This window comes from Pyrgilauda ruficollis, unplaced genomic scaffold (assembly GCF_017590135.1).
Source record: "Pyrgilauda ruficollis isolate IOZ18807 unplaced genomic scaffold, ASM1759013v1 scaffold25, whole genome shotgun sequence".
NCBI classification, from domain to species: Eukaryota; Metazoa; Chordata; class Aves; order Passeriformes; family Passeridae; genus Pyrgilauda; species Pyrgilauda ruficollis.
The window spans coordinates 5,722,741-5,749,801 of record NW_024523822.1 but is presented as its reverse complement, the minus strand read 5'-3'; the positions used below and the strand labels follow the sequence as shown (position 1 = coordinate 5,749,801).

Below are 27,061 nucleotides of genomic sequence, written 5' to 3'. Positions count from 1 at the left end.
AGCAAAACATTATGCACACTCCCATGTCAAAGGAAATAAAATACACCCAGCTGGATTAGCCAGCATGTCCTTTCCATCTTCAAGTTCCCTGGATTCTCCCAGTCTGACTCAAAGCTTCCATGACATTTGTGTTACCCATTCCATGATCTGGAGAGGAATAAATGCCAGAATGCTGCAGCTCAGCATGCCTGTGTTGAGTAAGCCAATGCTTGTGACAAGTAAGCCACATGCTTGTCTCTGAAATATTCCTAGTATTTCAGTGCCACGCTTTAAAGTCCTAGTTCTACACTTTAACACCATTCTTTAAAGTCAGTTTTCTATGCATTCAGCAATAAAGTTGTTCTCCCAAGATTCACTCTTTCCTCATATGCTGGACTTGCACCACTACAACTTACAAGATCAGTGTGGGGTGTGAGTTTTGAGGACTCTGAAATTAAGCCCTTTTGTCATTACTGAAAAGAAAAGTTGAAATAAACACAAAAGCAGTTCACCTACTGAACAGTATCAGGAACTACTCAGAACCTCATGTTCCCAATTTCTGCACTTTCTTCCTTGTCTGACAGTAATTATACCCACACTTCAGTACAAAGCCACACACTTACACATAGGAAAACGCTGCCAGAGTCTTTCCAATTCATTAATCCTTCTCTGGAAATTTTTATTGACAATTTTTTCAACATGAGACCTAACATTTAATAGTAAGTATCTTGCACAATTCCATTATCATATCTCAGGTGAAGGGTGGATCCACTCAGCTCAGCTTTATGCAGTGGCAGATAGTGAGGAAACTTCCAATGTAAGGTAATGACACATAATACACATGATTTGATACTGTGACCATATTTTTGCAGACTTTCCACTTTTTTCCTTTTGCAGTCTATCATACACAATTAATTTTCCCTGCTTATCCTACTGACATGAACCAAATCTAACAGGTTTTAAGAAGAGATAGCTATTTACTTATTTCTAATCACCTTCCTAACCACCAGCCTTTGAAACAAACACTGCTGATTGTCCAAGAAACAGGGGTATAAAGTAACTTTTCCTCAAGCTCAGCATCAACATGAAGTAGTTTTAATTAGCAGTAGAGTACTGCAAGGGTTGTCTTAAGTGCTAGATTGACCAGATTCCGAAGCTGGTTAAAAGCTTCTGCTGGCATGATCTGATGGGAGTTTCTTTCTTTATTCTCTAGGAATTGAAGAAATTAGCTGATGACACATTCAGGTGTGCAGATATTCTGTAAATTTTATTTGAACAAAAGTATTACACACTGATAGGACAACGTAGCAGAGCAATGACTACCTAAACTATCTATTTTGCATCTGACAGGAGAAGTTGATATCAGCAGCTACCAGGGGAATAAACTTGATTGTAAAATAACCAGTATTAAAAAAATTTCATACCGTTACTGGATTTTTTTTTCTTTTAAAATAAACAGCAGTCAATCTGCACATGAACTTCCAAATTTTATTTATTTTAGCAAAGGAGCAAGAAGTTACCAAATCCTGTCATTTATGCCATATAAAAACACGTACATTTTGAGCTTTCAATATTCCAAAGTCCAACAAATTTCCATGCTGCAATTTCCTCATGAAAATTGCAGAACTATTACGAAACAAGTTATCTTTCAACAGTTCTGATTTTATCATTCCATTTAACTCAATGCACAAAAGGAAAGTTTAAGTTTCCACTACATTTCCAGGTAGCCTCCTCCAGTAGGGAAGAAAATAAAAATTAGGACTTTGTTTACTTCTCTTCATTGTAATTCCATCTCAGGAAATAGTAAAAGTGAAAATGGCATCAAGGGGTACTCAACCAACATTTCTAAAGACTTGTAGTTTGCTCTCACTTGCACTAGATCACTCCTGTTCCATTTATTGTGTCTGCATAATTTACCCACAATACGTTTTTGACTGGCAGTAGTGTTATTTTTCATAAAGGGAATGAAGACAGAAAATTATAATCTCTCTTAAATCAGGGATTTATATGCTATTCCTTCTTTAAGGAACTGCTTTGGGTAAGAAGTACTTGACAAGTATGCAGAACACATCCTTCAGCAGATTCTTATAATCTTCAAAGGGGAAAAGGAAAGGAGGCAGTAGGAGAACACTAAAGGGGATACCTGTGCCTGCAGTACCATGTGGTTGATACAGTTATACACACCCCAAGTTTTATCATATGAGACTTCTTCCTCCTGTTACCTTAGATATAAGTTTTGCAAACCAGTGAAATTCTGTGAATACGAAGATGCATCTACCTGCTTGGCTGGCCACAGCTAGCTTCTAAATAATTTTCAGGATGCACTGAACACAGGTACATATTTTGATTTCAAATGACCTTAAGCATGATAAGCTACTGAAACAGATTTCAAGCCCAGCTTGGTCTGAAAACCATTAAAAGGGGAAGGGTTCTAGTTTCAGTCACGAAAATGAATGTTACCTATCACTACTCAAATTCACAATTCACACTAAGGCAAAGGAGATGTAAGCTCAGAAACAAGATCCAGATTGCAGAACTGCATCTCATTTGATTAGAGCATGTTCATTTTTCAGATTCAATTCTCCCTACCACCAGTAAGTTGCATTTGCAAAGGCAGCTCCTTTTGCTCACAGATCAAGTACAGCCCCATTTCAACACACACTGCCAACCTAGAAGCTTCTAAGGCTTAAATATTTAAAGGCTTTTATTCACTACCATGGCTCATTTTTCCTTCCATGTAAAATTATATATAGTTGCCCTGACTAAGCTCCTTCTCAAACTTCTCAAAGGTGATGAATAATTTCAATAGGTCTGTAGGTGTTCCCAAACCAGCCACGTTATATCTTGAATAGGAATGGCATAAGGATGAAACCAGTGCTGAAGGAAAAGGCTGCACTATCTGAACAGTAGTACATGTGTGGACTTCTATTCCTTTCAAATGCCTTGGTATCCAAGCTGCTTCAGCTGTTTTTTGTGGGGTCTTTTTACATGTACATTTTCAGAAGTGAAAACTAGTAAATCAAGCCCCTAATGAAAACTCCTATACATAGAAATTTCAATAGTGTAGAGCACTTCACAGGTTGAAAGCTCCATAAAAGAAATAATCAGTGCTATATACAACATACCAGTATGCCCTTAGTAAATACATAAAAAGTCTCTGGCACGTCAAATTTCTGATTCATGATGCTGATGGAAACTGCCAGATGAGAAGTAATCCATTTAGTTATGCTTGAATCATTAAGTGCAGTTTGGTTTTCAACAAAGCTTTAAGAAGTTTCAAAACAGAATATTGGTACATTCTATAAAAGCCAAGTAATTTTAATGCAAAATAATACTTCGCTATAGAAATACTCCCAGTACTGACAGGCAGGGAGACAGATAAGGAGAGGGACAGACAGGTCATTTAATAGAGATGGGTTAAGTTAAAGTGAATGTTCAGACTCTTGACTTAAGTTTAAAAATTCAAAGCAAACCAGTTGCTATCTAATGAAACAAGGGGAAAAAAAAAAGCATTCATTTAAATAGAAGTAAATAATGCATAAGCCTTGGAAGTTTTGCAAAGGTTTTTTTGGCTTGTAGTTGTTTTTTGTTTTAACACAGTTACAGTTTTGAAGGGATAACATAGAAAAGACAACATGAGAGTTTCACAAGTTGGTTGAACTCCAAACAAAGTTATATGGGTTAGTCCCATACCAGCCGTCTGGCAGGGGCACCCTGCTTCTGGGAACTGCTCAGGGATTTAACGGCACTCACAGCTCATGCAGGGCTACAACCAGAGAAGGAGATATGAACAAAGCTGACAAATTCTTGGCAAATGATTGGTAAAGGGCACCACCTTGGCAATTGTGTTGAAATAAGTTATCAATGTCAAAACAGTCAGCTCTAATTCCTAAAAACTTCCTTTGAAGACTACATTTTGAACTTGCAATGGCAGACTACACACAGCTTGTTTTGAGCGCAGTCAGCATAGGAGCAATACATCACCTGAAGCAGAGAACTATTTTTTCCTTTAGACAACTGAGTTGTAATATGAATCTGTACATTAGTAATACAATTATAATTATGAACCCTGACAGCTGCATTATCCATTACCATAAACAGAAAACTGACAGACTGAAATTAGAGAGCTACAAATACCCAAAGTTAAGTTTAACTTAAAAGGAAGTGTTGCACACACATACACATCCTTGCTAGCTGTGCAAGTAAGCTTTTGGGAGCCAAAAAAGCTCAGACTGCACAGAGTGTCCCTGAAGTAGCAGCCTCCTACAATATGGTGTAATATTTACCACTTCAGGTTCAAAGGTTTAATTTCTATGCATGTGCTTAGTGAGGTGACAAATAATCTAGGAAGAGCCGTTTCCTGGATCTGCTTTGTCATGAGATTTTCAGTGTTGCTCCCAACCCAGAACTTTGAACTTTTAGGTCCCACTGCAACATCCATACTCAGCAAAAGGAGCTAAAAAAAATATCTAACAAAAATGTCTAGAAGTTAGTTATTGCATTTATGTGACAAAGCTGCGCTGCTCAGCTAAAATGTAGTACATAATGTTTTCAAGAAAAATTTGCAGTAAATTCAGAAAGCCTAAGCAGTTAGATAAAGGAGAACAATTATATATAGGGAAAAAATATTACACTGTACAAGAATTTGTACTGAGGAGAATTAGTTTGACCAGTGTTAAAGCAACAAGGCACAACAAACTGCACTGCAAACTGCAACCAAATTTAGCATCATTAGAAGAGAAGGCCACTATCAAGCTGTGAGAACATGCCAGCATTCAGTTTATTTTCTGAATATTCATAACATGCTCTGTTCCTCCTTCATATTCACCTGTCCCATTAAAGGAAAATGTGGATTTTTGAAAACAATAAATAAGGATTTTGTTCTAACTTCATTCTAAAGCTCTGAAATATTAAAGCATGTTCTCCAAATTTGAGTCATGTTAAAAACATGACTCAAACTTCTGCTACAAAAGGCCTTAACAACAAATTCCTCATAATATATACTAGAGAAGATAACTACAGCAGCCACTTTAAGTACATCCACTGTCAGTACTCATTTGCAGATCACCCACACTACTGCTATGTGTTCAGAAGCAGAGGTAAAACAAAACAGGGTATGTATGCACAGAAGCACCGCATGTACTCTTAACTGCTCAGTTACACACTTGCCACCATACCTACGACTGTTTGCTTAAAGGGCTAGTCTTTCAAAGGACAGTTTAGACATTTTTTCACATCCTTCACTAGAAAAGATCCAGACCTTTGCTTCCCACTCCCAGTTTTGCAGTGTACTGGCTAAGGAAGAACATGTAATGCTTACGGCCTCCCATCTGTTCCATGTCTAAGAGCAGGATACTTAAGCACTTTACACTCCTGGAATAAAAAGGCTACTTGATTTACGTGATGAGCATAGATCCCTGATAAGTGTGTATAATTGCCTGACTTTCTCCATTTTAAAGGGCATCAAATAACTGGGGAGTGAGATGTTTGCTACATGCATCTTCTTGCCCTAATGAATACTGCCCCCTCCACTTTTAGAAACAGAAATCTGAACTGTTTCCTTGTACACCGAAACTGCATTATGGAAGTAATATCAACATATCAGTTCCAAAATGTGAAATAAGGTTTGGAATTGCATTCCTAAAGACGAAGTTTTATTATATTTTTTAAAAAACCCCCAAAACAGGACCCAGCAATTACCCAGGTTTGAAATTCAGTCCAGATTTTTCAGTTGCAGTACAAAAGGACAATAAAATTCCATCACAAGGGGACATCTGGCATTTATAAGATCCAGGACTTATACACAAATGTAACAGAAAGCCCTCATATCTGCATCTCAAAAGAAGAACCAAAACAAGCCAGCAATACCTCAACAGTACATGTTTTAAGAGACAGGAAGGCCTCCAAATCTACACCTTAAATGACAGCTCAATAAATAAACTTCAGAGTAAAAGTTAGTGAATTGAAGGTTTCAAGAAATTAAACCATATGTTGACCCTTCTCCTTTTAACTCATGGTAAGGTACAGCTGGAGAGGCATAAAAACAAAATGCAAATGCATTACAGAAGGTCAGCAATTAGAAAGAGCTTTTCCAGCCTCCCAGGGGCTCATGCTTAGTAGCAAAGCTCAGCGAGGAGAGGTAGTATCCAGCCACAGAGGATCTTACCAGGCTTAGTAAGAAGCAAGACAAGCCCTTGAGTCCATGAGACACACATCCAGTGGTGCTGAGCAAGGCAGATGATGCCATGAAGAGGCTGTCGAGATACCTCTGAAAAGCCATGCAAAGGAGCCAGTGTGTCCATCCAAGGGTTGGAAAATGGATGAGTATTCCACAGGGCTTTCTCAAAACTCCACAGCTACCCCCGCATTAATGAAATATTTAAACCATTCTTGCCAATCACTGTAACATCTCCACAGTCTTCAAGATGATGTGGACATTATAACAGTAGAAGGAAGGTAACTCAAAAGATATGATCTTTTAGGAGAAACAAAAGAAGCCAGCATATTTATTTTCTGGAATAACTTAATCCTTTTTATGGTGACATTTTATAAAGACTTTTTTTTTTTTTTAAAAACAGCTCTCACCATCATTGGTATAAAAATACTTATCTCGCGTTAATCCAAAACTATGAAGAATAATTTTATAACAATAACCAGGTATCTGAGTTGATTCTTAAGCTTGTATTCACTAAGTGGATTTGTCCCGGTTAGTCTGTTTCAGAGATATCCACTATGGCACAATAGAAAACCGGGAATAGGCGGAAGAAGAGGAACACATGCCTCTAAATAAAAGGATTTTGCTTTCAAGGGCTGTCAATTCAACACAGCATTAGCAAATTTGTGTTTCCTTACTGAATACAGACATTGTAAATTTACTTTTTTTTTCTACACGATTACTGCAGGAAATTATTTTAAAACAAGAAAATTAGAAGAAGTACATTCTAAAGCTTTGAAGTTCCAGGGAGGCATCATTTGCATGAACACTAACTAGTACTTTATTACATCCTAGTATATTATCATCCCTGTGAAATAATTCAGCAGACACTGAGTAAGAGTACAGCATACTTCATGCCACAATACTTATTTTTAACATTTTGTGGATAAAATGTGTGTTTAAATAGTATCAGATTCAATACACCTGACCTTTACACAAGGCTTTAAAATGCAGTTTGTACTGCCAAGCTTATAAAATTATATATATTTATACCCACTCACCAAAGTGACAGCACAATCCTAAATTAAGTCCTAAAAATACTGTAAGCTCTATATAGCACCTGCTACATTGTTTGAAAATTAAATAAGACTAATTCAAATATTCTTTAAAACACACACAACTTGTCAATATCACAAGTTTGGTTTGGGCGTTCTTCATAGATTTTGTAGAGTTTTTGCTCAGTTTTGACTCTTTCTCTGCTGGGAAGGCTTAGGAAGCTTTATTTGATTTTGTTTTCATTTTTATTTCTTGTAGAAAGAACTTAATAAAACCGGAAACACCTATTATCATTTCTCAGTTCTCAATCGCCTCAAAAAAATATCAACAGAACCTTTATTTAAATATTTAAATTTAATCTTTTTGAGATTAAATTTTACAACCAAGAGGAAATGCTACTTCTTTGCTTAAGATGATAACTAACACTGACCTTTACCAGGTTCAGGTCCATCTAGTCAAGTGTGTTCCCTGGATTCTAGATTCTGCTTCCTGCTTGAGATTACAAATGCTGTTCTACACAAAGGCAACCAATGCTGAATTACCAATTCCTGATTGCCAAAATTAGTTGGGAGCCACGAGATAATACTGCCACATGGTTCAGTACATCCCAATGATAAAGAGTCAGAAGGCACACTATCACTGTCTTGAAATCTTGAAGCACAATGTATTTCAGAATAACTGAACAAATACCATATAAAGTTGTCTCTTTTTTCCCCTCTGCCAGATGCTAAAAAATAAGTCTATTCCAGAGCAATCAAGTGTCTGCATACTAGAGGAAAAGAGCAGCTTCTGATGTTCTCCTTTGTTACTCTACTAGACTCTCAAGCCTCACTGTTCACACACTCATTTCAGACAACCAGCAACTACAGCAAAGTATACTCACCAGAGGAATACTGAAATACTAATTCAGAGCTGCTGCGGAACAGCTGTGGTTTCTGTTCAGTCTTGTGGATGCAGGAAAGCTAACAAACAGGACATATGCCAATCTGCCATGGACAGGTTAGAGCAGACAGATTTGGAAATACGCCTTAGTTAACAATAACCAAGGGAGAAGCTATCGTGTGTCCTATCTACCTACTTCTCCTTGAGAAATGTGGGTGTTTTGCCAATTCACTCAAGGCCAGGCAAAGGTATACAGCGGAAATCCAGAAGAAAATTAAGAGGAGCAAAAATGAAAGCTGCAAAAGCCAAAGAGATTAGCAAACACTGCTTACTCACATCACACTTTATCAGGGTTATAGCCTGGCACACCTACCTATTTTACTGAGCCTTGCTTTGCCTATTTGAAAGGGGAAACAGCCAACTGACTAGTCATCATCTTTATAGGTGCTAAGGAAAGTACCCTAAAGGCAATTTAGCAGCATTAAAGTATATACCAGTACACTAAAAGTGGCTTGCTAATTGAAGCACCAGTGACAACAGAACACCATGACTTTGATCTTTCTTCATTTGTAGACACTAAAACTTGCGCTTCTATATCAAATTTAATTTTCTGTAACTAAAACAAGCCAGGTCAGGCATCTTTACTGAGTTACTGCTCTTAATATTTATTTAGAAGGAATACTACACAGCTCTACACAAAACCAGCTGACAGCAAACCGAGCAACATCTCCATAAAAGCTTGAGATGGCATTTCAGTACAAGCCATTCACCTCAGGAAAGTGCCATTCAGTAGCACCTTGCAAGCTCCTGTGTCTAGCTTAAATTAAATGACAAACACTGCCTGAGGAATGGATTGCCTTACAATGAGGCACAGAAAAAAGTCCATGTTAATATTTAACTAGAATTTTTTTTTATATAACCAGTGATTGTTATGCATATTTTAGAGATGTTTAAGTGCTACAAACTTGGATGTATATGTGCCCACTCTTACATGCATCTTTCAACACACATGAATCCAATCTACTAAGCACACTACTGTGTTTGTGATCCTCTGATTACTGCTGCTGGCTCAGCAAAGCAAAGTGCATACATACTATAAAAGTTGTCAAGGAGAGCCCTAAGGTATTTAAACCTGAAAAGGACTGCCTTCAACATGATGTATAGCAAACAAGATGCTTCAGTCCACAAAAACTGTTTTATTAACCTCAGGTTAGAAAAGTGAAACTGTTATAGATAACTAAGTAGTTCTTGGCTTTTACAAATTATTATTAACGATTTTGATATAGTACAGTTTATAATCCCATTTAACTGCTTTTGATATAGTATAATTTGTCACTTTTTTGTGGCCAATGCTATGGCCCCTATGTAGCTTGTATTTTCAGAACATCATTTATAGATGATATTTTAGTTTGTGAACAGTGTGATAAACATACATTACAGTTTTAGCTTTCACAAGATATTAACTTTTACAGAAGTAGCTGCAGCTGTGAAATAATAACTAAGGCTTCTATTTTTGTAACTAAGTGACAATAATGAGAATAATTCAGATATATTTGTAAAACAGCTAATGTTGATTGAAAGTACTTGTGGAAATAAGTAAAACTGTCTGCATAGTCAGGTAATATTCAAGGAATGGATGTGATAAGGACTCCTGCCATTGACCCTTCAACTGTTGATAACTGTCACCTGCTGAAAACACGAAATGGGGGGGCCATGGTGAGGAAGTGACACGTGACTCTCAAGAACACAATATACATTACTGCATGTACTCTAAAAAGCAAGTCAAGGGTTGAACAAAGCTAAAGAATTCCCAGAACATGTGAGTTCAAATAAATGTTTGAATATGTATAATTTTTATGAATATGTATTTGACCAATGCAATGGGAAAGGTATATAGGATGAGCTGTTACAATTAAATGGTGTGCCTCTAGCTACACCTATGCACCCAGCACTGTTTACTGTCCCTTTTATCCCTTATTAAACCTTTTAAAAAACTTTTGAAGACTGAGACTCATTTATCCTTTCCGAAATTAACTGTAATTCATGGGTACTTTACTCATTTAGACAATCAATCCTAAATCCATCAACTTATATTCCCAGTAAGGTAAGCGTGTATTGTAACGCTGTTGCTGCCACTGAACAATAAAAACGAATTACTGTTTTTCTCTCATGCCCCCATGTTACCACACTGTAAACATATGCAAAGAGTTGGAAACATCAGATTTACATGAAACAGTACTGGAATACAATATGCAGTATGTTTGCCTAAAACATTCTCAGCTTCCAACCATAAAACTTACGGGCTTCCAGAAACAGGCTGTTTTCTTGAGGTTAGTCTTCCAGAAATTCCTGCAAGTGGTTTGAACCCATGCTGAACCAAACATACACATCCCACTACTATAAAGAACTTAAACAGCTTATTCCTTAATCTTCATGTGGGAAAAAATAAACTACTTCAAATGTTTCTTCTTCCAGTTTTACTGTTAAGGAGGAAATGGAAGCACTGATTGATTACCTCAGTTCTGCACCATTTCCAAAGTATACTTTAGAAGCTTCCATCTTACACCTATCTCTTCAACACACACACACACACTTATTCTACTTCAGAACAAGAAGTCTAATCTACCAAGGGATGCTCCATACTGAAGCTATTTTATACTTTTGATTAGTAAAAAATCGTAAGAAAAAACGAGAAGGGAAGAGATAACCAATCACAAAATACAATATGAATAATGGAAGCATACAAGGAATTTTTACACTGTTCTCATTGTTTTCAATGAAACAATAAAATATTAGTTTGTCTTTTTGACTGTACAATCAAGCATGAATCTTTAAAAACATTCAAATGCAACCTCAAGTTTTAGTACCATAGAGGAATAATAGGTTCAATTTAGAATGTATAATTTTACATGCAACACTATGACTGTCCTGTTTTCATTCTTCCTTTACATTTCTACCTGCCTATTTAATCTGTGCCAACAACAGCAGATGGTACTAGGTGTGCCACTAAAAATTTTGTCAGCTGATGTAGAAATTAATCTCTGGGTTACAGCTTGAGAGACTACTGACCTCTTCCAGCTTCCTGTAAAAAACTCCCTGCAATCCACCTCTCTCCTCTTAGTGGGCTATTAACTGAAAGGTTAATGCCCTTGGGCACTTGGCCTCTGAGTGGGCACAGGGCCCAAGACCATGAGAAACCCCAGAAGATTTACCGGATCACTGCATCCAGGTCATACACCTCTACAGGACAATATCCAACTTTAAGCTATGCTATGCTTCTTTGATCCCTTGCTAACTTATTATTTAGAGCTTCCTGTGCATGCAAAAGCCTCATCTGATAGCAGAAGCCCCACAACCAAGTACATGCTCAAGTGAGCACTTCAAGGCAAGCTCTGACCAAAGAGGAGAGCCCTCTCACATCATTCTACAGAGGAAACAGCAGCAACAGAAAAGGGAAACATGACAGCAGTAGGAAATACAAACATAACAGCTGATCAGTTAAGAGATGACAAAAAAAATCTTGCTTCCAATATAGAAGTCTGAGACATCAAAACACAGGGAAGAATGCAAGATACGCAATCACGATGCCATTGTTCCCCCATTCTACTCTCCTACACAAAAAACCTACTTTTCTTTTGTTTAATCATAAGCTAACTCCTGTTTTTCCAGCATCCCCAAAACCCAGAAAGACTATTTCAGGACCATTTCAGTCATCACAAGCAATTCAAATTTTCTCCACACGCCTCTTTACACTTAAGAAGCTCTTTTAGACTCCTGAAGAAGTTAAACCAAATACTTGGAGTTGGCTGGCACTGGCTCTGTGGGACATAGCAGCTTCCCTAAGAAGCCACCCCTGTATCCCCTGCCACACGTACCCAGTGCTGTTCTCCTGCCTATCCATGCACTTGCTCCTCTACCACCAACAGCCACTCACATTTCATCAACATTTTCCTAAGGCTACTGAAAAATACCATGCTACTGGAAAATTATAGAGAACACATGCCAGAAGAGCAAAGAAGCACACAGGACAGTGAGTATAACTACACACATCTACTTAAAAACTACACAAAGAGAGATGTTCTAACTAAGATGGTATACAGAACTTCTGGAAAAAGAAGTCTCTGTAAATGCATGGTCACTCAAGCCATTCAGTTTATTCTGAGCATTCTTCTAGCATTTCCAGCAGCACTCAAACACTGAGTTTACAGCAGAACAACTAAAGTTTGAAGTATCAGGGGCTTTATTCTTGTTTCCACAGTATCTTGCTGCAATTGAACTGGCAGTTCTAAGTATTTAAGAATTTAAAATTCTTAATAATGGGAAAAATTGACAGAGTGACTTTAATAGACCTCCATACATTTAAATGGATGAAGTTTTTGTTTGCTTTCATGCCACAACTAAAACATTTCATTTGCTGTTCTACATCCAATTTCTAAGGCAGATTTCAAATTCTTCTCTTTGTTGGGATGCAAACATTTTAGAAACAAATAAAAGCAAACTGACACAGAAAAAAAAGACAATCTCCCATAAGCAGAAACAAACACTTAATTAGACATTTATCTATATATTAATATAACAAGCTTTCACAAATTGAAAAAAAAAACAAACCAGGATCTAGACACAGTTTAATTTTTAAAATTCATTACAAAAAATTTATTCTAGGAGAAGCACAAAAACTGCAGCAGCATTACCAAACTCATTGCCCCAGGTTAACAAATATGTTATGCAACCAAGTATACAAGGTTAGTCAGACTCACCTTCCCTCACTGATTTTTGCTTTGTCCCCATGGCAAGTGAAGTTCTCAATGTAGCCCAGGCTGCAGTTGATCCGTGTCCAGTCGGGCTGGCACACAGCAATGAAGTGAGGACGCAGTCTACCTATGGAGTACTTGGCAATGTCTGTCAACGACTGGCTAGCAGCTGCCCCAAAAATGAACGTCCCAATGCCTTTGTAAATAGTGGCTATGTAGTTATTTCTGACAAACGAATTTGAGTGCAAATTATTATAAAAGACCGAGAGAGTCTCTCCTACGATTATCTGAAAAAGAAATAAGGAGAACAAGTTAAAGATAATAACATTAAAACAAAAGTATTGTGCTATTTTTGTTAATACTCACAGTTTCAGAAACTATTTTTTTATAAACATTAAGCTGCAAATTTAAGTTTTCCAAGAGTCAGCAGTAACCATGTCCAAACATTATAAACACTTCCACACAGAAGAGAAACACCTTTTTCCTTTACCCTTCCTCATGTTGAACTTAATCATATTATTTTCAGAATACTTATTAAAACAAAGCCTTCTCGGAATAACATTTAACTGTATTACTTGGTATGGCCCTAATTAGAAACATTTTTTCCTGCATAACTTCACTTTACATTGAGTCTTCAACTAACTTCTACCGAGTAAAATTTTTCAAAGCTTGTTAGGTTTTTCATGAAACCAGAAACTATTCTGAAGGGCTGAGACTTTATATCCAGATCTGAAAGGCCAGATGTTTCAACCAAGAAATTTCCTATTCCTCAAGAGAATTAAATCCTTTGGGGAGAAAAGAAGACTAATGGGGGTAGGGAAAGACAGGTCTTATTGAGGCCTTTCCAAGAATTTTTCACCCTACTTGTCCAAGATACATGTATCAAGTGCTGGAAAGAAAGCAGATCTAATTTCTTGCAACTTCATCTTTGGCAGAAAGTAAGTTTTTCCTTATGCCAGATACAGAACTTCACTCCAGATAATCTGAATATTGAACCAGTTGGTCCGATTCTCTATAGAAAGGATCAATTAATACAGATGATCAGATGTGTGGAGGACTGGATGTACATATGTAAAGTTACCTTGAAAATCATGTAAAAATTAAAATTATGGCTCTGTCACTTGAGATGCTGGGTCCTGGATCCCAGCAAAGCAGAGCTTTGGTGAATGAAGCCATTACTTAGACCCTGCCACCCAGGCACATGGAGTGACAGCTTGTCAAAGGCTTTGCACATGGAGGCAAACAGACAATACTGCCACATGGGCGACAATAATGAAGCTTTACACTCTCCACCATACTCAAACACGGGCTGAAGCAGAGAAATACCAGAACATGGACTAAAGCTGAGAAAGTCTTCAGTAAAGTACACAGACACATAATCCAGAAAGTAACCTCTTAAGTAAGATGGCTGAGCACAAATAGCCACACAGGTAAATAATTAATCCCTCTCAAATAATACTGCTGCAAAACCTGCAAGAAGGTCACTTATCTCAGGTACCAAAAAATTAGTTGATGTCAGTGCAATTACTACACTGGACAGTCATCAAAGAATATTCCATCTTCAATAATCTGACTAAGCACTGAGTAAAGGACATCAATATTTGCTTTTACCATCTGATTATGAAGCAATCTTGACAGAAAATCCTGATTTCACAACTAAAAGATATTCCCTGATGTTGCAAAAGAAACTTAGTTAGCTGAATATTCATATGGGCTCAAATAGAGATTGGATTAATCCAAAGGGAATACATCCATTAAAAAACTATATTTAGTGGAGCCTTTTCTGACGCAGAAGGTCCCTGAGCTGCAAATGGCTGGTAGCCAAGTACTCAAGGCAATACATCAATCTTCCCATGCTCTATTCTCTTCTTCCTCACTCAGCTGTTTTAGCTGCTCTAGAAATGAAATAAGCTATATGGGCTTCAGTTGTGACCAAGCACTGATGCTCTCAGGTAATACTGACTACACAAAGGTAGTAACAGGGTGAAAAAAAAATAGTCTTATCTTAAAGGCAGGATCTTCAGCATAAGCCACTTGCCAGTTAACAAAACACACAAACCCTCCCCCCACCCAAAATTTCATCTGCTTCAGAAGCATTTCTGTGAGTTTTTGAAGCAGCTTTTCCAAGAATAGGGAAACCAGACAAGTCACAGCTTCAATTCTCAGAACATATTTCTACACTTGCAAAAAAAATTCAACCCAAAAACAAATATGAGCTGAAAATTGACCTTCATGCTGATACCTTGATAAAAATCCATGCAGTCCCTATGGAAGGCAGAGTTAGATTATCATAATACCCCTCCTGACTGAAACCCATTGGCCCAGAGAAACAGCTGGTCAATACTAAGGATTACCTTTAGCTGTGCCTTTTCATTTTTGGCTCCTAAATGTACTTGGATAAATATTTACACACTTAAAAATCTTATTTGGCATAAGAAATTTTTAACTCTGCTCAAAGCATGGCTCTGATGAGTTTGGATGCTGCCCAACAGAACCATCAGTGGAGACTGCATCTTTTTAGCACATCTGGACAGGGATCTTGAGGCCCCTGTGGAAGGGCCACTGTAGGCACTGCAGGGCAGTCCCATCAGACTTAGGACATGAAATGGGTAACTGAAGAGGTCCAACTGCCCCCTCTGCTCATGAGGACACGTGCCAGCTATTTTTTGTCCCAGCACTGGTATTCTTCCAGAGGCCATTTGCACTCCACATAGTCAAGGAAAGCTGCTGTTTTCTGCCAGGCTAAGAAATTTCACCAGCTGATCCTGGCTCAGACAAGCCACAAGAGGTGGCAACAGACCAGGCAGCAGGACGTCAACTTTTGTCCATACATAGCAAGATATTAGGTTAGTTCAGCTGACAGCATATAATTAAATATTAGGGATAGAGAGTCTCTATGTGCTTGAGACAGTTCAGCTGACCTAGGAGTTGTGGTCAGAGAGAGATCCCAAACTGGTGGTCACAAGAGAATCTGTCCAGCTCACTGATCTGGTGTGAAGAGGAGGAAAGAAGAAAAGTACCCTGTTTTCAGCCAGGTTAGGTGCAGTATGAAAGCAAGCCCCTGCAGTAATTTAAATACAAATGGGCACAGAGTTTTATCCTGACCTTCAGGGAAATATCCAGGGCAAAACTCCACACCTACTTATTCTTTTTATTCTATTTATGCTTTTGACAACATCTGACTAGAAACCATAATCTTTCTTTTAAATAGTCTAGTATCTGTTGTTACACTTCCACACACAGAAGTATTCCCAAAGATTTTGCGGCAGATAAAAAATACTGACTTAATAGGTCATGCACAATGATATTCTGAAACTAGCAGATCCTGAAATAAAAAGACTTGTGACAGTTGCAACACATTAGTGTCATTTTCAACAAATATGGTAAAATCTCTCAGATTATAGAATTAAGCCACCATAGTTCTAAGGTTCTAAGGTATTATTTTTCTGTTCTATAATTCTATCTGTTTGACTTCAGTTAAAGAAAACATTTTAGTTATTCTTGCCAGACCACCATTTCTACTGCTTTAGCACCTGGCCTAAGGACATAAGGTTAAGAAATCTTACAGAATAGTTTTGTAAACCTGTATTAATAGATTACCCCTCCTCCGTCTTCCCCACCCCCACTGAAATCAAAAGCAATGAAGAAAAAGTTTAACTTACAACAATTACACTGAAAGGAATAATTATTCCTGCTAACAATTTGTAAGAAATGGTGTCCTCTTTGTATGGATACCGGATGGATTCATCACTACAGAAAACGCCTCTCTGGAAGGGGGTACGTCGTGAACTGAGAATTGCAAAAGGCAAGCCAGCTGGCAAAAAGGAATACAAAATACATTACAAAACCAAAACAAACTGGCAAAGATCATACCCCCACATTTCCAAAGAGAAGTGCATAAAGAGGAATGGGCATGCAGGAAGTTAGAAGGTTATGCACTTCCCTTGGCCAGTGACTACTGCCTTGACTTTGTAGCTTCCAGGAAGGATTGCTGAATGAAGGAGAGCAAGGCAGGATTCCTCTCATCTTCATGCTTGTGGCACTTCAAGTGTGGAAGAATGCCAAAACCATGACTGAGTAAATAGTTCAGTGACAACCACAGAGGTGCTCAATCTGCTGCTACGGGTACAATTATCAAATTTTTCTTTATATTCCAGTGAGCAACAGTTGCCCCGGTACACCTTCTCTGGACAGCTCTACAAGTCAGAAAAGCATAAACTGCATTTCATGAAAGCAGAAAAGGAGGTACTTTCAAGGGAGTGCAAGTGCAGAGGGAATATTTGGGAATATGGAAAAAAGGAAATTACACATGCATGTGATTCTCTCACTTCCTCACACACTGGGCATGTTCCTAGAATGACCTACAGCCTCAAGGAATGGAGATTTTATTCCAATCTCTTCCACCAAAGAGGATGCCTTTGGCTTAATCTAATACCTACAGGACATAAAACTAAGCTGCATAATGCTGCATGCTATTGCACATCAAGGTACCCACAACACAAACCAAAATTAAGTCATTTGAACAGCAAAGGTTTTTTCAAAAAATTCAACACAGGGTGCAAATTACCATAAACTGACAGAATCCCATTTCTATTTCCCTCTATCCTTAATGCACATACAACATCTGCACAATCTGTTTGTGTACAGGGATGAATACTCTTGGAAAGAAATGGCTGTATGGAAAACAAGCGGTGGAGGACTACAAAGAATGTTTAACAAAAAAATAAATAAATGTCTTTAGCTTAGGCATGTAGAGCCCAGTAGCATAAAAGCCCTTGACTTTATGCTATGACATAAAATTCAGTTGTGCTGCACATAAAATGCACGCCACTTTAAAGTTTTAAACAAAAATTATCTGGAGGAGACACTCCCATCCAATGTTAAGGGATCAGAAAGATAAAAACAGTCTCCATCCTTCCTTCCCAATAGAAATAAATGTTGTTGTAGTCTCAGTTCTCTCCTCAAAACCACTGAGCCAAGGCATAACCTACCTCTTCCTTTCCAGATACACAGCTAGCCCCATAATAAGCACATGCAAATAAAACTAAAGATGTAAAGAGCAGGAGAAAAAGTGAACAAAAGATACCAAGCATCAAGAGAACTGTTAGGGAAGAGACCTAGGATCCTTTCCAATCCTCTTCCCTCTCTCCCTTCACCCATGAAGTCCTCCAAACTAAGCCTGACTCCTGGGACCATCACAAGTGATATAACTGGGTTTTTACTAATGATTTACTATCAGTTTTATTCTGCACACCATAAAGTGCTTAAAAGAATACTTCAGTTTGAAAACAAAAGAACAAACAAAAAGCTAATGGCTCAAAAGGTGAAAATTTCCCTGAAGTGACCTCTGGTGAATGACACAACCTTATTTCTTGATCAGGCATGAGTTATATATATGTGTCTATCATGTGGGCCCATGCATTCCAGCTAAGCCTGTTGCAAAGAACCAGGTACCCTCTGTACTGCTGCTGTCACGAAACCAATAGCATGCAAAATCTCCCCTCCAAAAGTGGTAGAAAAAGACCACTGTCATTGTCAAGAGGGGCTGTTTCCAATTCCATGCCAGTGGGACTACAACTGACACAGCTCTGGAAGCCATCCAAGCACACCAACAAAGCAGGAGGACAGCAGGACGGGCTAAGAGCCAAGCCAGAGCCTCACCAAAACACTGCACCATTCAGATACCAGCCAGCACAAATGCTGGGAGCTAGACTCTGCAGTACAGTGCAAAAACACAGCCTTTCCTATGAAGAAAAAATTCCTCTCCCTTTCTCTTAACAGGAAGAATGAGGGTTTTGAAAAAGACTGTGGATTATTTTTTCCCTCCTCTTGTGTTGGTATTGTGACAGATGTCATGATACACCATCAATTGTTTAGTATTTAGCTGACTTGGGTCAGGGTTGAGGCAGAAGCACGTGCAGCCATGGTGAGGGAAGGTGACTTGTCAACATAATGCTGTAGTGTTTCCAACACCATTTATCCTACAAAATAGGTATGGAATGAAAATTTTGTCATTTGCCCTGCACACATACTAACACCAACATTCCAGACTGAGTATTTGAGAAAAATGTATTGTTTGGACCTCCAAATGTAGAGGATTAGGCATATACAGATAAGAGTTTCTTAATGATTTACATGGTTAGTTCTTTACAGTTGGTAGTTTTGATTATCATGGTAAAGCAGTTGTTCACAAAATTAAGTTCAGCCCAAAAAAAACTTATCACAGCTTCAGCACACTGCCACAAACACCTGTGGTTATAGTTAGATAGTGTCACTGACATCGAATCACTAGCGCTGAATCACCCATTTTAAAGACCTGCTCTGTGAATAATGGTGTCACGGTCCCTTATTCCTCATTTCCTCTACCTCACACCTGGATGTTTCAGCTTCTCAAGGTGAGAGATATTGGAAATTTTCAGGATGATGGGGTTATTCAGAAGGAACTTTTTAAAATGTACTTTCCATCTACTAAATCAGAAATAAAAAGGTGTGTGGATCACAGGAATGAAGTCCCTCATGCAGTCTCTCTGTGTTGTTCCACGCTGAGTGAAGCTGCTTGAAATGTGCATGCTCATTCTTCAGCAATATTGAGATTATTATGTAATTAGCCTGTAACTGCACCTTCCTGTATCCACATCATGGAAACAAAATACCAAACCACTCCAAGTCTGTTTTTGTTTTGTAAGCAAGTATGAACAGCTAAAATAAAATTGTCTTCTCTTCCATAATTTCTTTCCATCTCCTTTACTTTAAGTCTTAAAAGTTCTGGGTATCTATGTGGCAGCCATTAAGTAACCATTAATTGGAAGACCTATGCACTGAAATATATAGTAAACATCACAAGTCTTTCTTTAGTTTCCCCAACTACACAACAGATTGAAGTAATTCCACCAGTCATTTATCTTACTGCTGTTCTCAGCACCTTTCATGCTCCATGGATACATGCTCCATGAAAGCTTGAGAGAAAAGTTTTAATTTTTAAAAAACAGATTATAGTGAAACTGATCAGATTAACTTAACACTGTTAAACTATAAACTGAAGTCACAGAATTAGAATATCTGTAATTTACCTCTGGCTCAGTTCACGCCAGTCATTAGCCTGAAAAACCATGCCAGTAGGGGCTTTTGGTATCTTTTTGGTTAAAGTATTCTTCAATGCCAATACCTAATCCCTCAGAACATGCTCCATAGAGCAGGTTTAACTTACATCTTTTTAACATGCATGGATTGACTTCACTATTATTAACTGGTGGGAGAGAGCAGAAAAGTAGAAGTCAAACCAGAGGGGCATCAAGTGTTTCTGGCATGTGAAGCCAGTAAGAGAACCTTCTCGCAATACTGAGGGTTCTGTTCTGTTTTAAATAAATCAGTAAAGTCTACTTTTGTGGGTTTTCAGGGTGTTTTTATTTCTAAAATCAAATCAAAATTATTTCAAATATATAGGTTAAGTATTTTCTGCAATGGAAGTTTCCCTTTAAGACAATAAAGGGACAGGAAAAAATAGTTTAGCTTTTTCATTACCACAAGCAGAACAAGCAAGCAGAAGAACTGTCACAGAGGGATAATGAGGCAAAGCTCTTTACTATATCAAGCAAAACAGTGGAGTTTCCCTACAGATGGGATAGACATGTTACTTTTTCACCCTGACAGATATCATAATTTCAGAAGACAGGGATACGTTTTTGCATCACGGGGGCAATTTCCTAAGCATGGAAGCTCCTGGTACAGGCAGACAGGATACGACTGAAGATACCAAAGGAACCTTGTTTTTATAATGGTACCACCATCACTAGTGTCAATGTCTTTAATTTCACAGATACAACTGAGGAAAAATGTTTACTGTAGTATAGGAAGTGCTGTATTTTGACAGCAGATTTATTCACATAAACATCTAAAGCAGTTTCTCAAGAAAAATAGCAAAGATTCAACAGCAGATCACTGAGAGAAGAAATCCTACTCATCTGCCACAGTCATATTGCCACATTCAGTTAAAAGAAAGGTCCTACAAATACCCATTTTGCTCAATTTTCCCTGAAAGCAGAAAAAACTGTGGAGTTTAAGTACTCCTTTTATGTAAGAAGTGGAGACAGCAGAGGAGCAGTAAAGGCTCTCTGCTGAATACTTCTCATATGACAATTCCAAAAAGCTTCCCTGATGTACACTTCATCTTCTAAGCTAGTTGTAATACAGTGAAGAGATTGCCTAAAAGGAAAATAACAGCATGTATGTGAGGACAAATTATATGGTTGGGAAGAGGTTACCTGTAGGGTAATGTCAAGGATAAAGCAAACAAGCTGGTGTTATGCAGTGCATATGCATTCTTAATGAATAACTAGCAGATGTACTGCTGACAGAGCTGGCAATTCCTTGATATAGTGGAAAATCAAGGCCAGCCAGTTCTGCCTGCAAAACAGCCCTTAAAGACTGAGGCAAGAGAACATATGGAGATTTGTGCAGTAATGAGTTCAGAGTCATGCATCTGGAGGTTAAACAAGTCTGTTGACTTGGGAGCTTGTCAGTTCAAACTAGCAGAGGGAAAATAGCGTACTTCTTGCAGCGTTGTATATCAGTATAATAGCATGACCATTAGAGAAGTCTTTTCAAAGGCATTAACACTTCTAACCCATTTGACAAGAAATTTCCTCTGAAACAGTATTCAGTCAGAATTGGCAAATGCCTTTATGCATTTGGTTTTAATTCATCTATCTTAAGTGCAGACAGAGAAGGACTGCTAGGATACATTCCTCATTATCTCAAAAACAAGAGTTTGGTTTTGCACAGTTCAACAGAGTCTAAGGGCTGTAAATCAGTCAAGTGCATACACAGTAGATATTAGAAAAAAGAGCAATACTGATCCAACAAGCAACCAAGAATTCAGGAACTACAAACATAATCTGTAATAAAGGTATAGGGAGAAATGCAGGATCTGAAGTGTTTCAGTCAGAATACATAGAGTAGAAACACAAGCAGCTCAACTGATAAGACTACATATTTTAAACAATTGCTATACCCTTGTCCAAAAGTGTGACTCATACAGTATAATGGATTCTATTTCCTCATAAGCTGGAGTGATTTCTGACTGATTATGTTAGGTTTTTTTCTGTAAATATCCTGTATAACACAGGTCTGTTTCTGTCCAAATACCTAATCTTGGTTAGGCTTCTTCACTGGCCATGAGGTTGTTCTCTCCACTAAAGTTGGACACATTACCACCCTGAAGACAGAGAACATCAGATCGTACACCTCCCTAGAGTCATCCTTCCCACTCTCCTTAGGAAGGATATCACTCAGCATTTATCCATGCTGTAGCTCACCAGCTGTCACTGCCATCTTTTGTATTTACTGCTCTGAGTTCCCTACCTGGCTGCCTCACTGCACATGCTCTCTCCCCTCCAGGGCATTTATGACTACACTGAAACAGGGCAGACTCCCAGACAGCTCTACTTGACATCTTCCTTCCTGGCAAAGGACAAGGAGCACTTACTCCTACTGCTTACTTCTCACTGTTATGTGAATTGTTTGTTCATTTCAGAATTCTTTCTCCAATCTCATAACTATTTAGTTTCTTAATATTTCGTTGAAGTACACATTTGAATATACACACCTAAATAATAATGAGATTTTCTTTAAAAACAAAGCTGCTTTAGCCTGAGTTCATCTTCCTCATTTATCACAGGGATTAGGATAGGAACAGATATGACTGACACCAGGAAACAGTGAGTATGTTACTGACAAAGTAGTTTTCAACATCTGTTTTTAGGTGTTAGGTAGTAATAACCTTTCTCCAGAGTTCTGAAACAAAACAAAATTTAAAAGATTGTGTTGTCTTCTCTCCCAGCACCTGAAAAAAACCTGCCACCACTTCTGTGCTGTTATCTACTGCCAGCTTCCAGCTTCATTGCTGTAGCTTTAAACTAGAAGTGATTCCTACTGATTTTTTAAAAAGTTTAAGCAATATTTTGAGCTTCAAGTCTCCTTACACCAAAAGTTCAGATACAAAGTAGAAGTTAACATTTTTCCCAAATATGCTGTAGATATTTCATTACTAATTCCTTCAGCAAGAACATCCACAGTATTCATTACAACATTAGAAATACTGCCTGGAAAAACACCCATTTTGCAAAAGCTTGGTTAAAACTTTTGAGCTGATATTACTGTTCACATTCTGTGAAGGTTGGGTAGGGTGTCAAAACCTCTTTGCAGATTAAATTAAGACTTTGGGTTCTCCTCAGTATAAGAACAGGGCTACTTTCCATTTCTCATAGGAGTTTTAGAGTTCAGGAGAGCACATACCAAGAAATGAACCATCACACCTCAGATCACTAAGTTCGATGGTTCCATCTTTTGGCATTCAGCTTTCTCCTGAAAAGGGGGTGCATTTCCCTGCACAAGGCAGAAGAGAAAGAGGTACAACAATGTGAGCCAGATGAAGGGAAACAGAGGAGGCAGCACAACAAGGAACACTCTCTGCCTTACTTCCCCTGTTGCTTGTCTCTGGTTCCTAGTGCAGTTGCTTCCCTTTTTTGACACCCCCTCCAGTCTCTGGCCTCAGTCCTAAATGTCAACAGTACAATATTAGTAACTGCCTGTCAGACTTGAGAAAAAGAAAAATCTATGCCATAGCGACTGTTTGGGTTTCGGTTTTTCCTTAAATTACAAGACTAATATAAGTTGCAACTCCCTCTACCTACATTTCACCCTATTCCATTTCACCCTTTTGCATACTCTACTAAATAATATTTTAAAACCCCTCTATACCAATGTGACTGCTTGGCCTTCTCATAGCTGTGACCAGGCTTCATTAAGCACTTTAAAAGCCCTTGTCTGGAGTTCCTCCCACTGTGAAAATGCCAATTATCTTACTCAGATGCTATGTGCAATCTCCATCACTGTACTCAGAAATGTACCTGAAGGGCTGAGGAAAGTACAGTACCAAGTCCACAGGGCTAACAAGCAAGTTGCTGCAGTTTATATACTTAAAATACAAATGCACTTAGTAAGAATGATTTGTACAAGTAACAGAGGCAAATGGTGCTCCTCAGACCTTTCCTCACCTGATTTCAAGCCCACCAGAAGACCCACACCCTGGACACATCAAAAAGTGAAGCCAAAAGCTGGATGCTGTTCCTTCTCAACTTCTGGCCCCACAGCACTGATCTCAGCCAGGAATTACTCATCAATTCAACAACTCAAAGTGCAATACCCTGACATTAAACCTTTACAGAGTAAAACCATGGATTATTATTATTATGTTTGCTTTAAAAAGAGAACCAAAATATTAGCAGTTTATTCCCAGAATAAGGTTGGGTTCAGAGATAATGCTGATCTGTAGTAGTACAAGATGAACACTTAGTATAAAGTCGAACTCATGATAGATTACAAAGTTCAACAGCATTGCTAAAAAAGTTTCCAATGCCATAAATACACCAAAAAACACATTGAAGATAAAACATGCACACCTTTTCAAAAAGTTTACCAGGCAGTCTTGCTCAGAGCATAATAAAGCATCTTACAAGTAACCTGAAACTTAAGAGTCAAGAAGTCCACTCTAGTGTCAAACAACAGTTTTCATTTCAATTAGTTGCAAAACTAACAAGAGTGGGTCATAAAGCTTTGACACTGCTGAAAAAGTGAAAAGCACATCTACCAATCAACAGTCTTCAACAGGTTTCATTAATCCCCTGATTTATTGATCTCTATCACAGCAGTAACTACATTTGTCCATGAAGACATATAAAAATAGCTCATTAAGTGCTTATATTGGTCAGTCTAATAGCTGCTGTCAATAGAAGTTTTCTTTCAAAATACATTCCTTTCATAAACAGCATAAAAAAATCAGTTTCTTTTGCCATAAAAGAAATCAGTAAATTGCCTTCAAAGTATGATTGTGCTAACCTGTAGAAGGGAAAGTTTCAGTCAAAACACTGTTACACATACTATAAGCAGACATTCCCAAAAACATTAAGCCTGATGCCTAATATGTTAAAGCTGACACAGGAGCAAAGCTACCTAGGTCCCTTTTGGGAAGTCATCATGATACAGAGGACATTTTGCCACACCAAACCTAGGAATGTTTTGATTCAGCCTTTTTTTGTTATTTAAATTACTTAGAAATCAATGTAACCTAGGTACCCAAATTTTGATTGGGTTCAGGGTGGAGAAATTAAGTCCTACAGGCCCCATCATGTCCCCTTGTCTCAAAGAAGGTCCAAAGAGCAGTGCTTATCCCAGAGAAGTGACCAAAACTCTGTTTGCTAACAAACACTTCCCTGTAAGGAACATCAGCATTTGCATTACTTGTTTTGGTAGCAACAAGCTGCGGAGAACTACTTTGTCTGCCAGATATTCAGTGCAGGCCTTTAGCTGAGTTAGAAGTTCTGAACTTTCTCTCTACATCAGTCCATCATGTAATAGAAACCTACCAGTGGCTTGTGAGCCTTCAGCTCTGGGACAGAACTGCCAAGCAAAGCCTGGGCAGGGAACCACATAAATCCTAGAACAGGGAGCAGACAAAACTCAAAAACTCTCAGGTTGCTCTGTTGTTCTGTTGCTCTGGTCAGAAGGATGTTTTTTTCAGAGAGGTTTTCCTTGCTCTGTGCTTCTCCCTCCCCCCATGTCACCTACCCCTGGAGCTAACACAGGCTGTGTGAATGCCACTAAAGGCAGCAGTCTGAAGAACAAGATGACTGGAGGAAAAAAAAAAATCAGTTTGGATGTTATGTTACCAGAAAAGCCAAACTGAATAGGACACCAACAAATAGACACAGTTGGAACCTCATTGAAACAGTATTAATTGGTCATTTACACTTGAAAAAGTTGGTCCCATGCAGAAAACTGAAGACCAAAAATGATTTGGTCATTCCCAAATCTTCCTAGAGCTGCAAGCCATGGACAATGCCTAGTCATGGCTTTTAAATTACACAGAATTAGTATCTAAATATATGTAAAAGACTTGGTAAGATAGAAGTATCAGAAAGATCTTCTGGGTTCCTTTAATGTCAGATCTAATGAATGTGTGCTACTCTAGACACTGGCCTAAGCCATCTAGAGAGATTCAGTCTTCTAGACCACTACCAACACTTGTCTGACCCTAAATCTCAAAAGATTCTAATACAAAAAATGTGGTTCCCATCCAAACAAAGAACAATTTGGAAAACTGAGAAGCATTGTATTAAGACGTGGCACTTGGAAAAGAATAAACATGAATTTCTCAGACATTTTATTTCCTGATAAAAGGTGGCAATGGCAACAGAAAGGATTCAGGCTACAAACAGAATTATGATTCCTAACAGTATTTTTTATTTTTTAAGACTCCTGAGTTTCTAGCACATCTTGTAAATCTTCATAAAATGTCATAAAAACAAATTAATGTTCATGCAACCTAGTTTCTTTTATGTACAAGAGACTTAATAAAAGATCTATGTATGTTTTGGTTTTTTTGGGTTGGGTTTTTTTTCTGCTTGAAGTTATTTTCCATTCCAGGCCTTTTATATTACAGGTCTACCCCAACAAAACCTTCTAGTATTATAATTATTATTATACAGCAATATGTTCAGATCATTTCTTATTACATTCTGAAGACAAGCAGGCCCATTGTGCAACAAGGGGCATATGCCTAAAAAGAGTCCTACCACTTAGGAATGAGTATTATGTTTGATGTACTCTGATTAGAGAAGTCTGTAGGAAAGTGTAATTTATCAATTCTAGATGAAATTTTTGTCATCAATTGCTTCATTGAGGATTCTGTCCCTTTCAGTAAAGTCTCATGTCAGGATAACAATTTTCACTAGATGTGGGATAATCAGAGTTATTGCCCACAGAGTTATTGTCTTTCATGAGCGAACTGTGTTCCTCTTGAGGGTATTGAATCTGGAACACACTACTTCCAAAAACTTAAACTGCCTTGGAGAAAGTCTCAAGCCTCCAGTGAGTCAGACCAAAACGAAAAACATTCTGAATTCAGATTCCCAGACTGATCAACTTCCCCTGTCCATTTTGAATAAAGGCAGTCTTGAAGAGAGAAACCATTCAACTGGACCCACTTTCAATTCAGAGAGTTGCAGTATTCCATATCTCATACTCCCTATACAGCTTACTCTAGCCCTTAGTTTTAAGAAGATATGGAAAATTCTTCACCTCTTGCATGAGACTAAAGAGCTGTCTGCATCTGAAACTGTGAATAAGAGAGCCAGGTTAACATGTTAACTACACCGAGCAGTTGCTTTAAAGTTTGGAAAAT

At 38.1% G+C, this 27,061-nt stretch overlaps 1 protein-coding gene across 2 annotated transcripts in view; it reads right to left on the bottom strand.

Moving 5' to 3' along the window:
• The window catches only part of PLPP1 (phospholipid phosphatase 1), a 63,361-nt gene that overhangs the window by 18,150 nt on the left and 18,150 nt on the right, over window positions 1-27,061 (bottom strand). Inside the window, exons 2-3 of one of the 2 annotated variants that reach the window (XM_041470619.1) lie at window positions 16,485-16,636; window positions 12,829-13,109 (exon numbers count right to left, since the gene is read on the bottom strand). In XM_041470619.1, the coding sequence (XP_041326553.1) occupies window positions 12,829-13,109; window positions 16,485-16,636 (433 nt within the window). The remainder of the gene's footprint in view (window positions 1-12,828; window positions 13,110-16,484; window positions 16,637-27,061) is intronic. The other variant, XM_041470618.1, reaches the window with a different exon arrangement.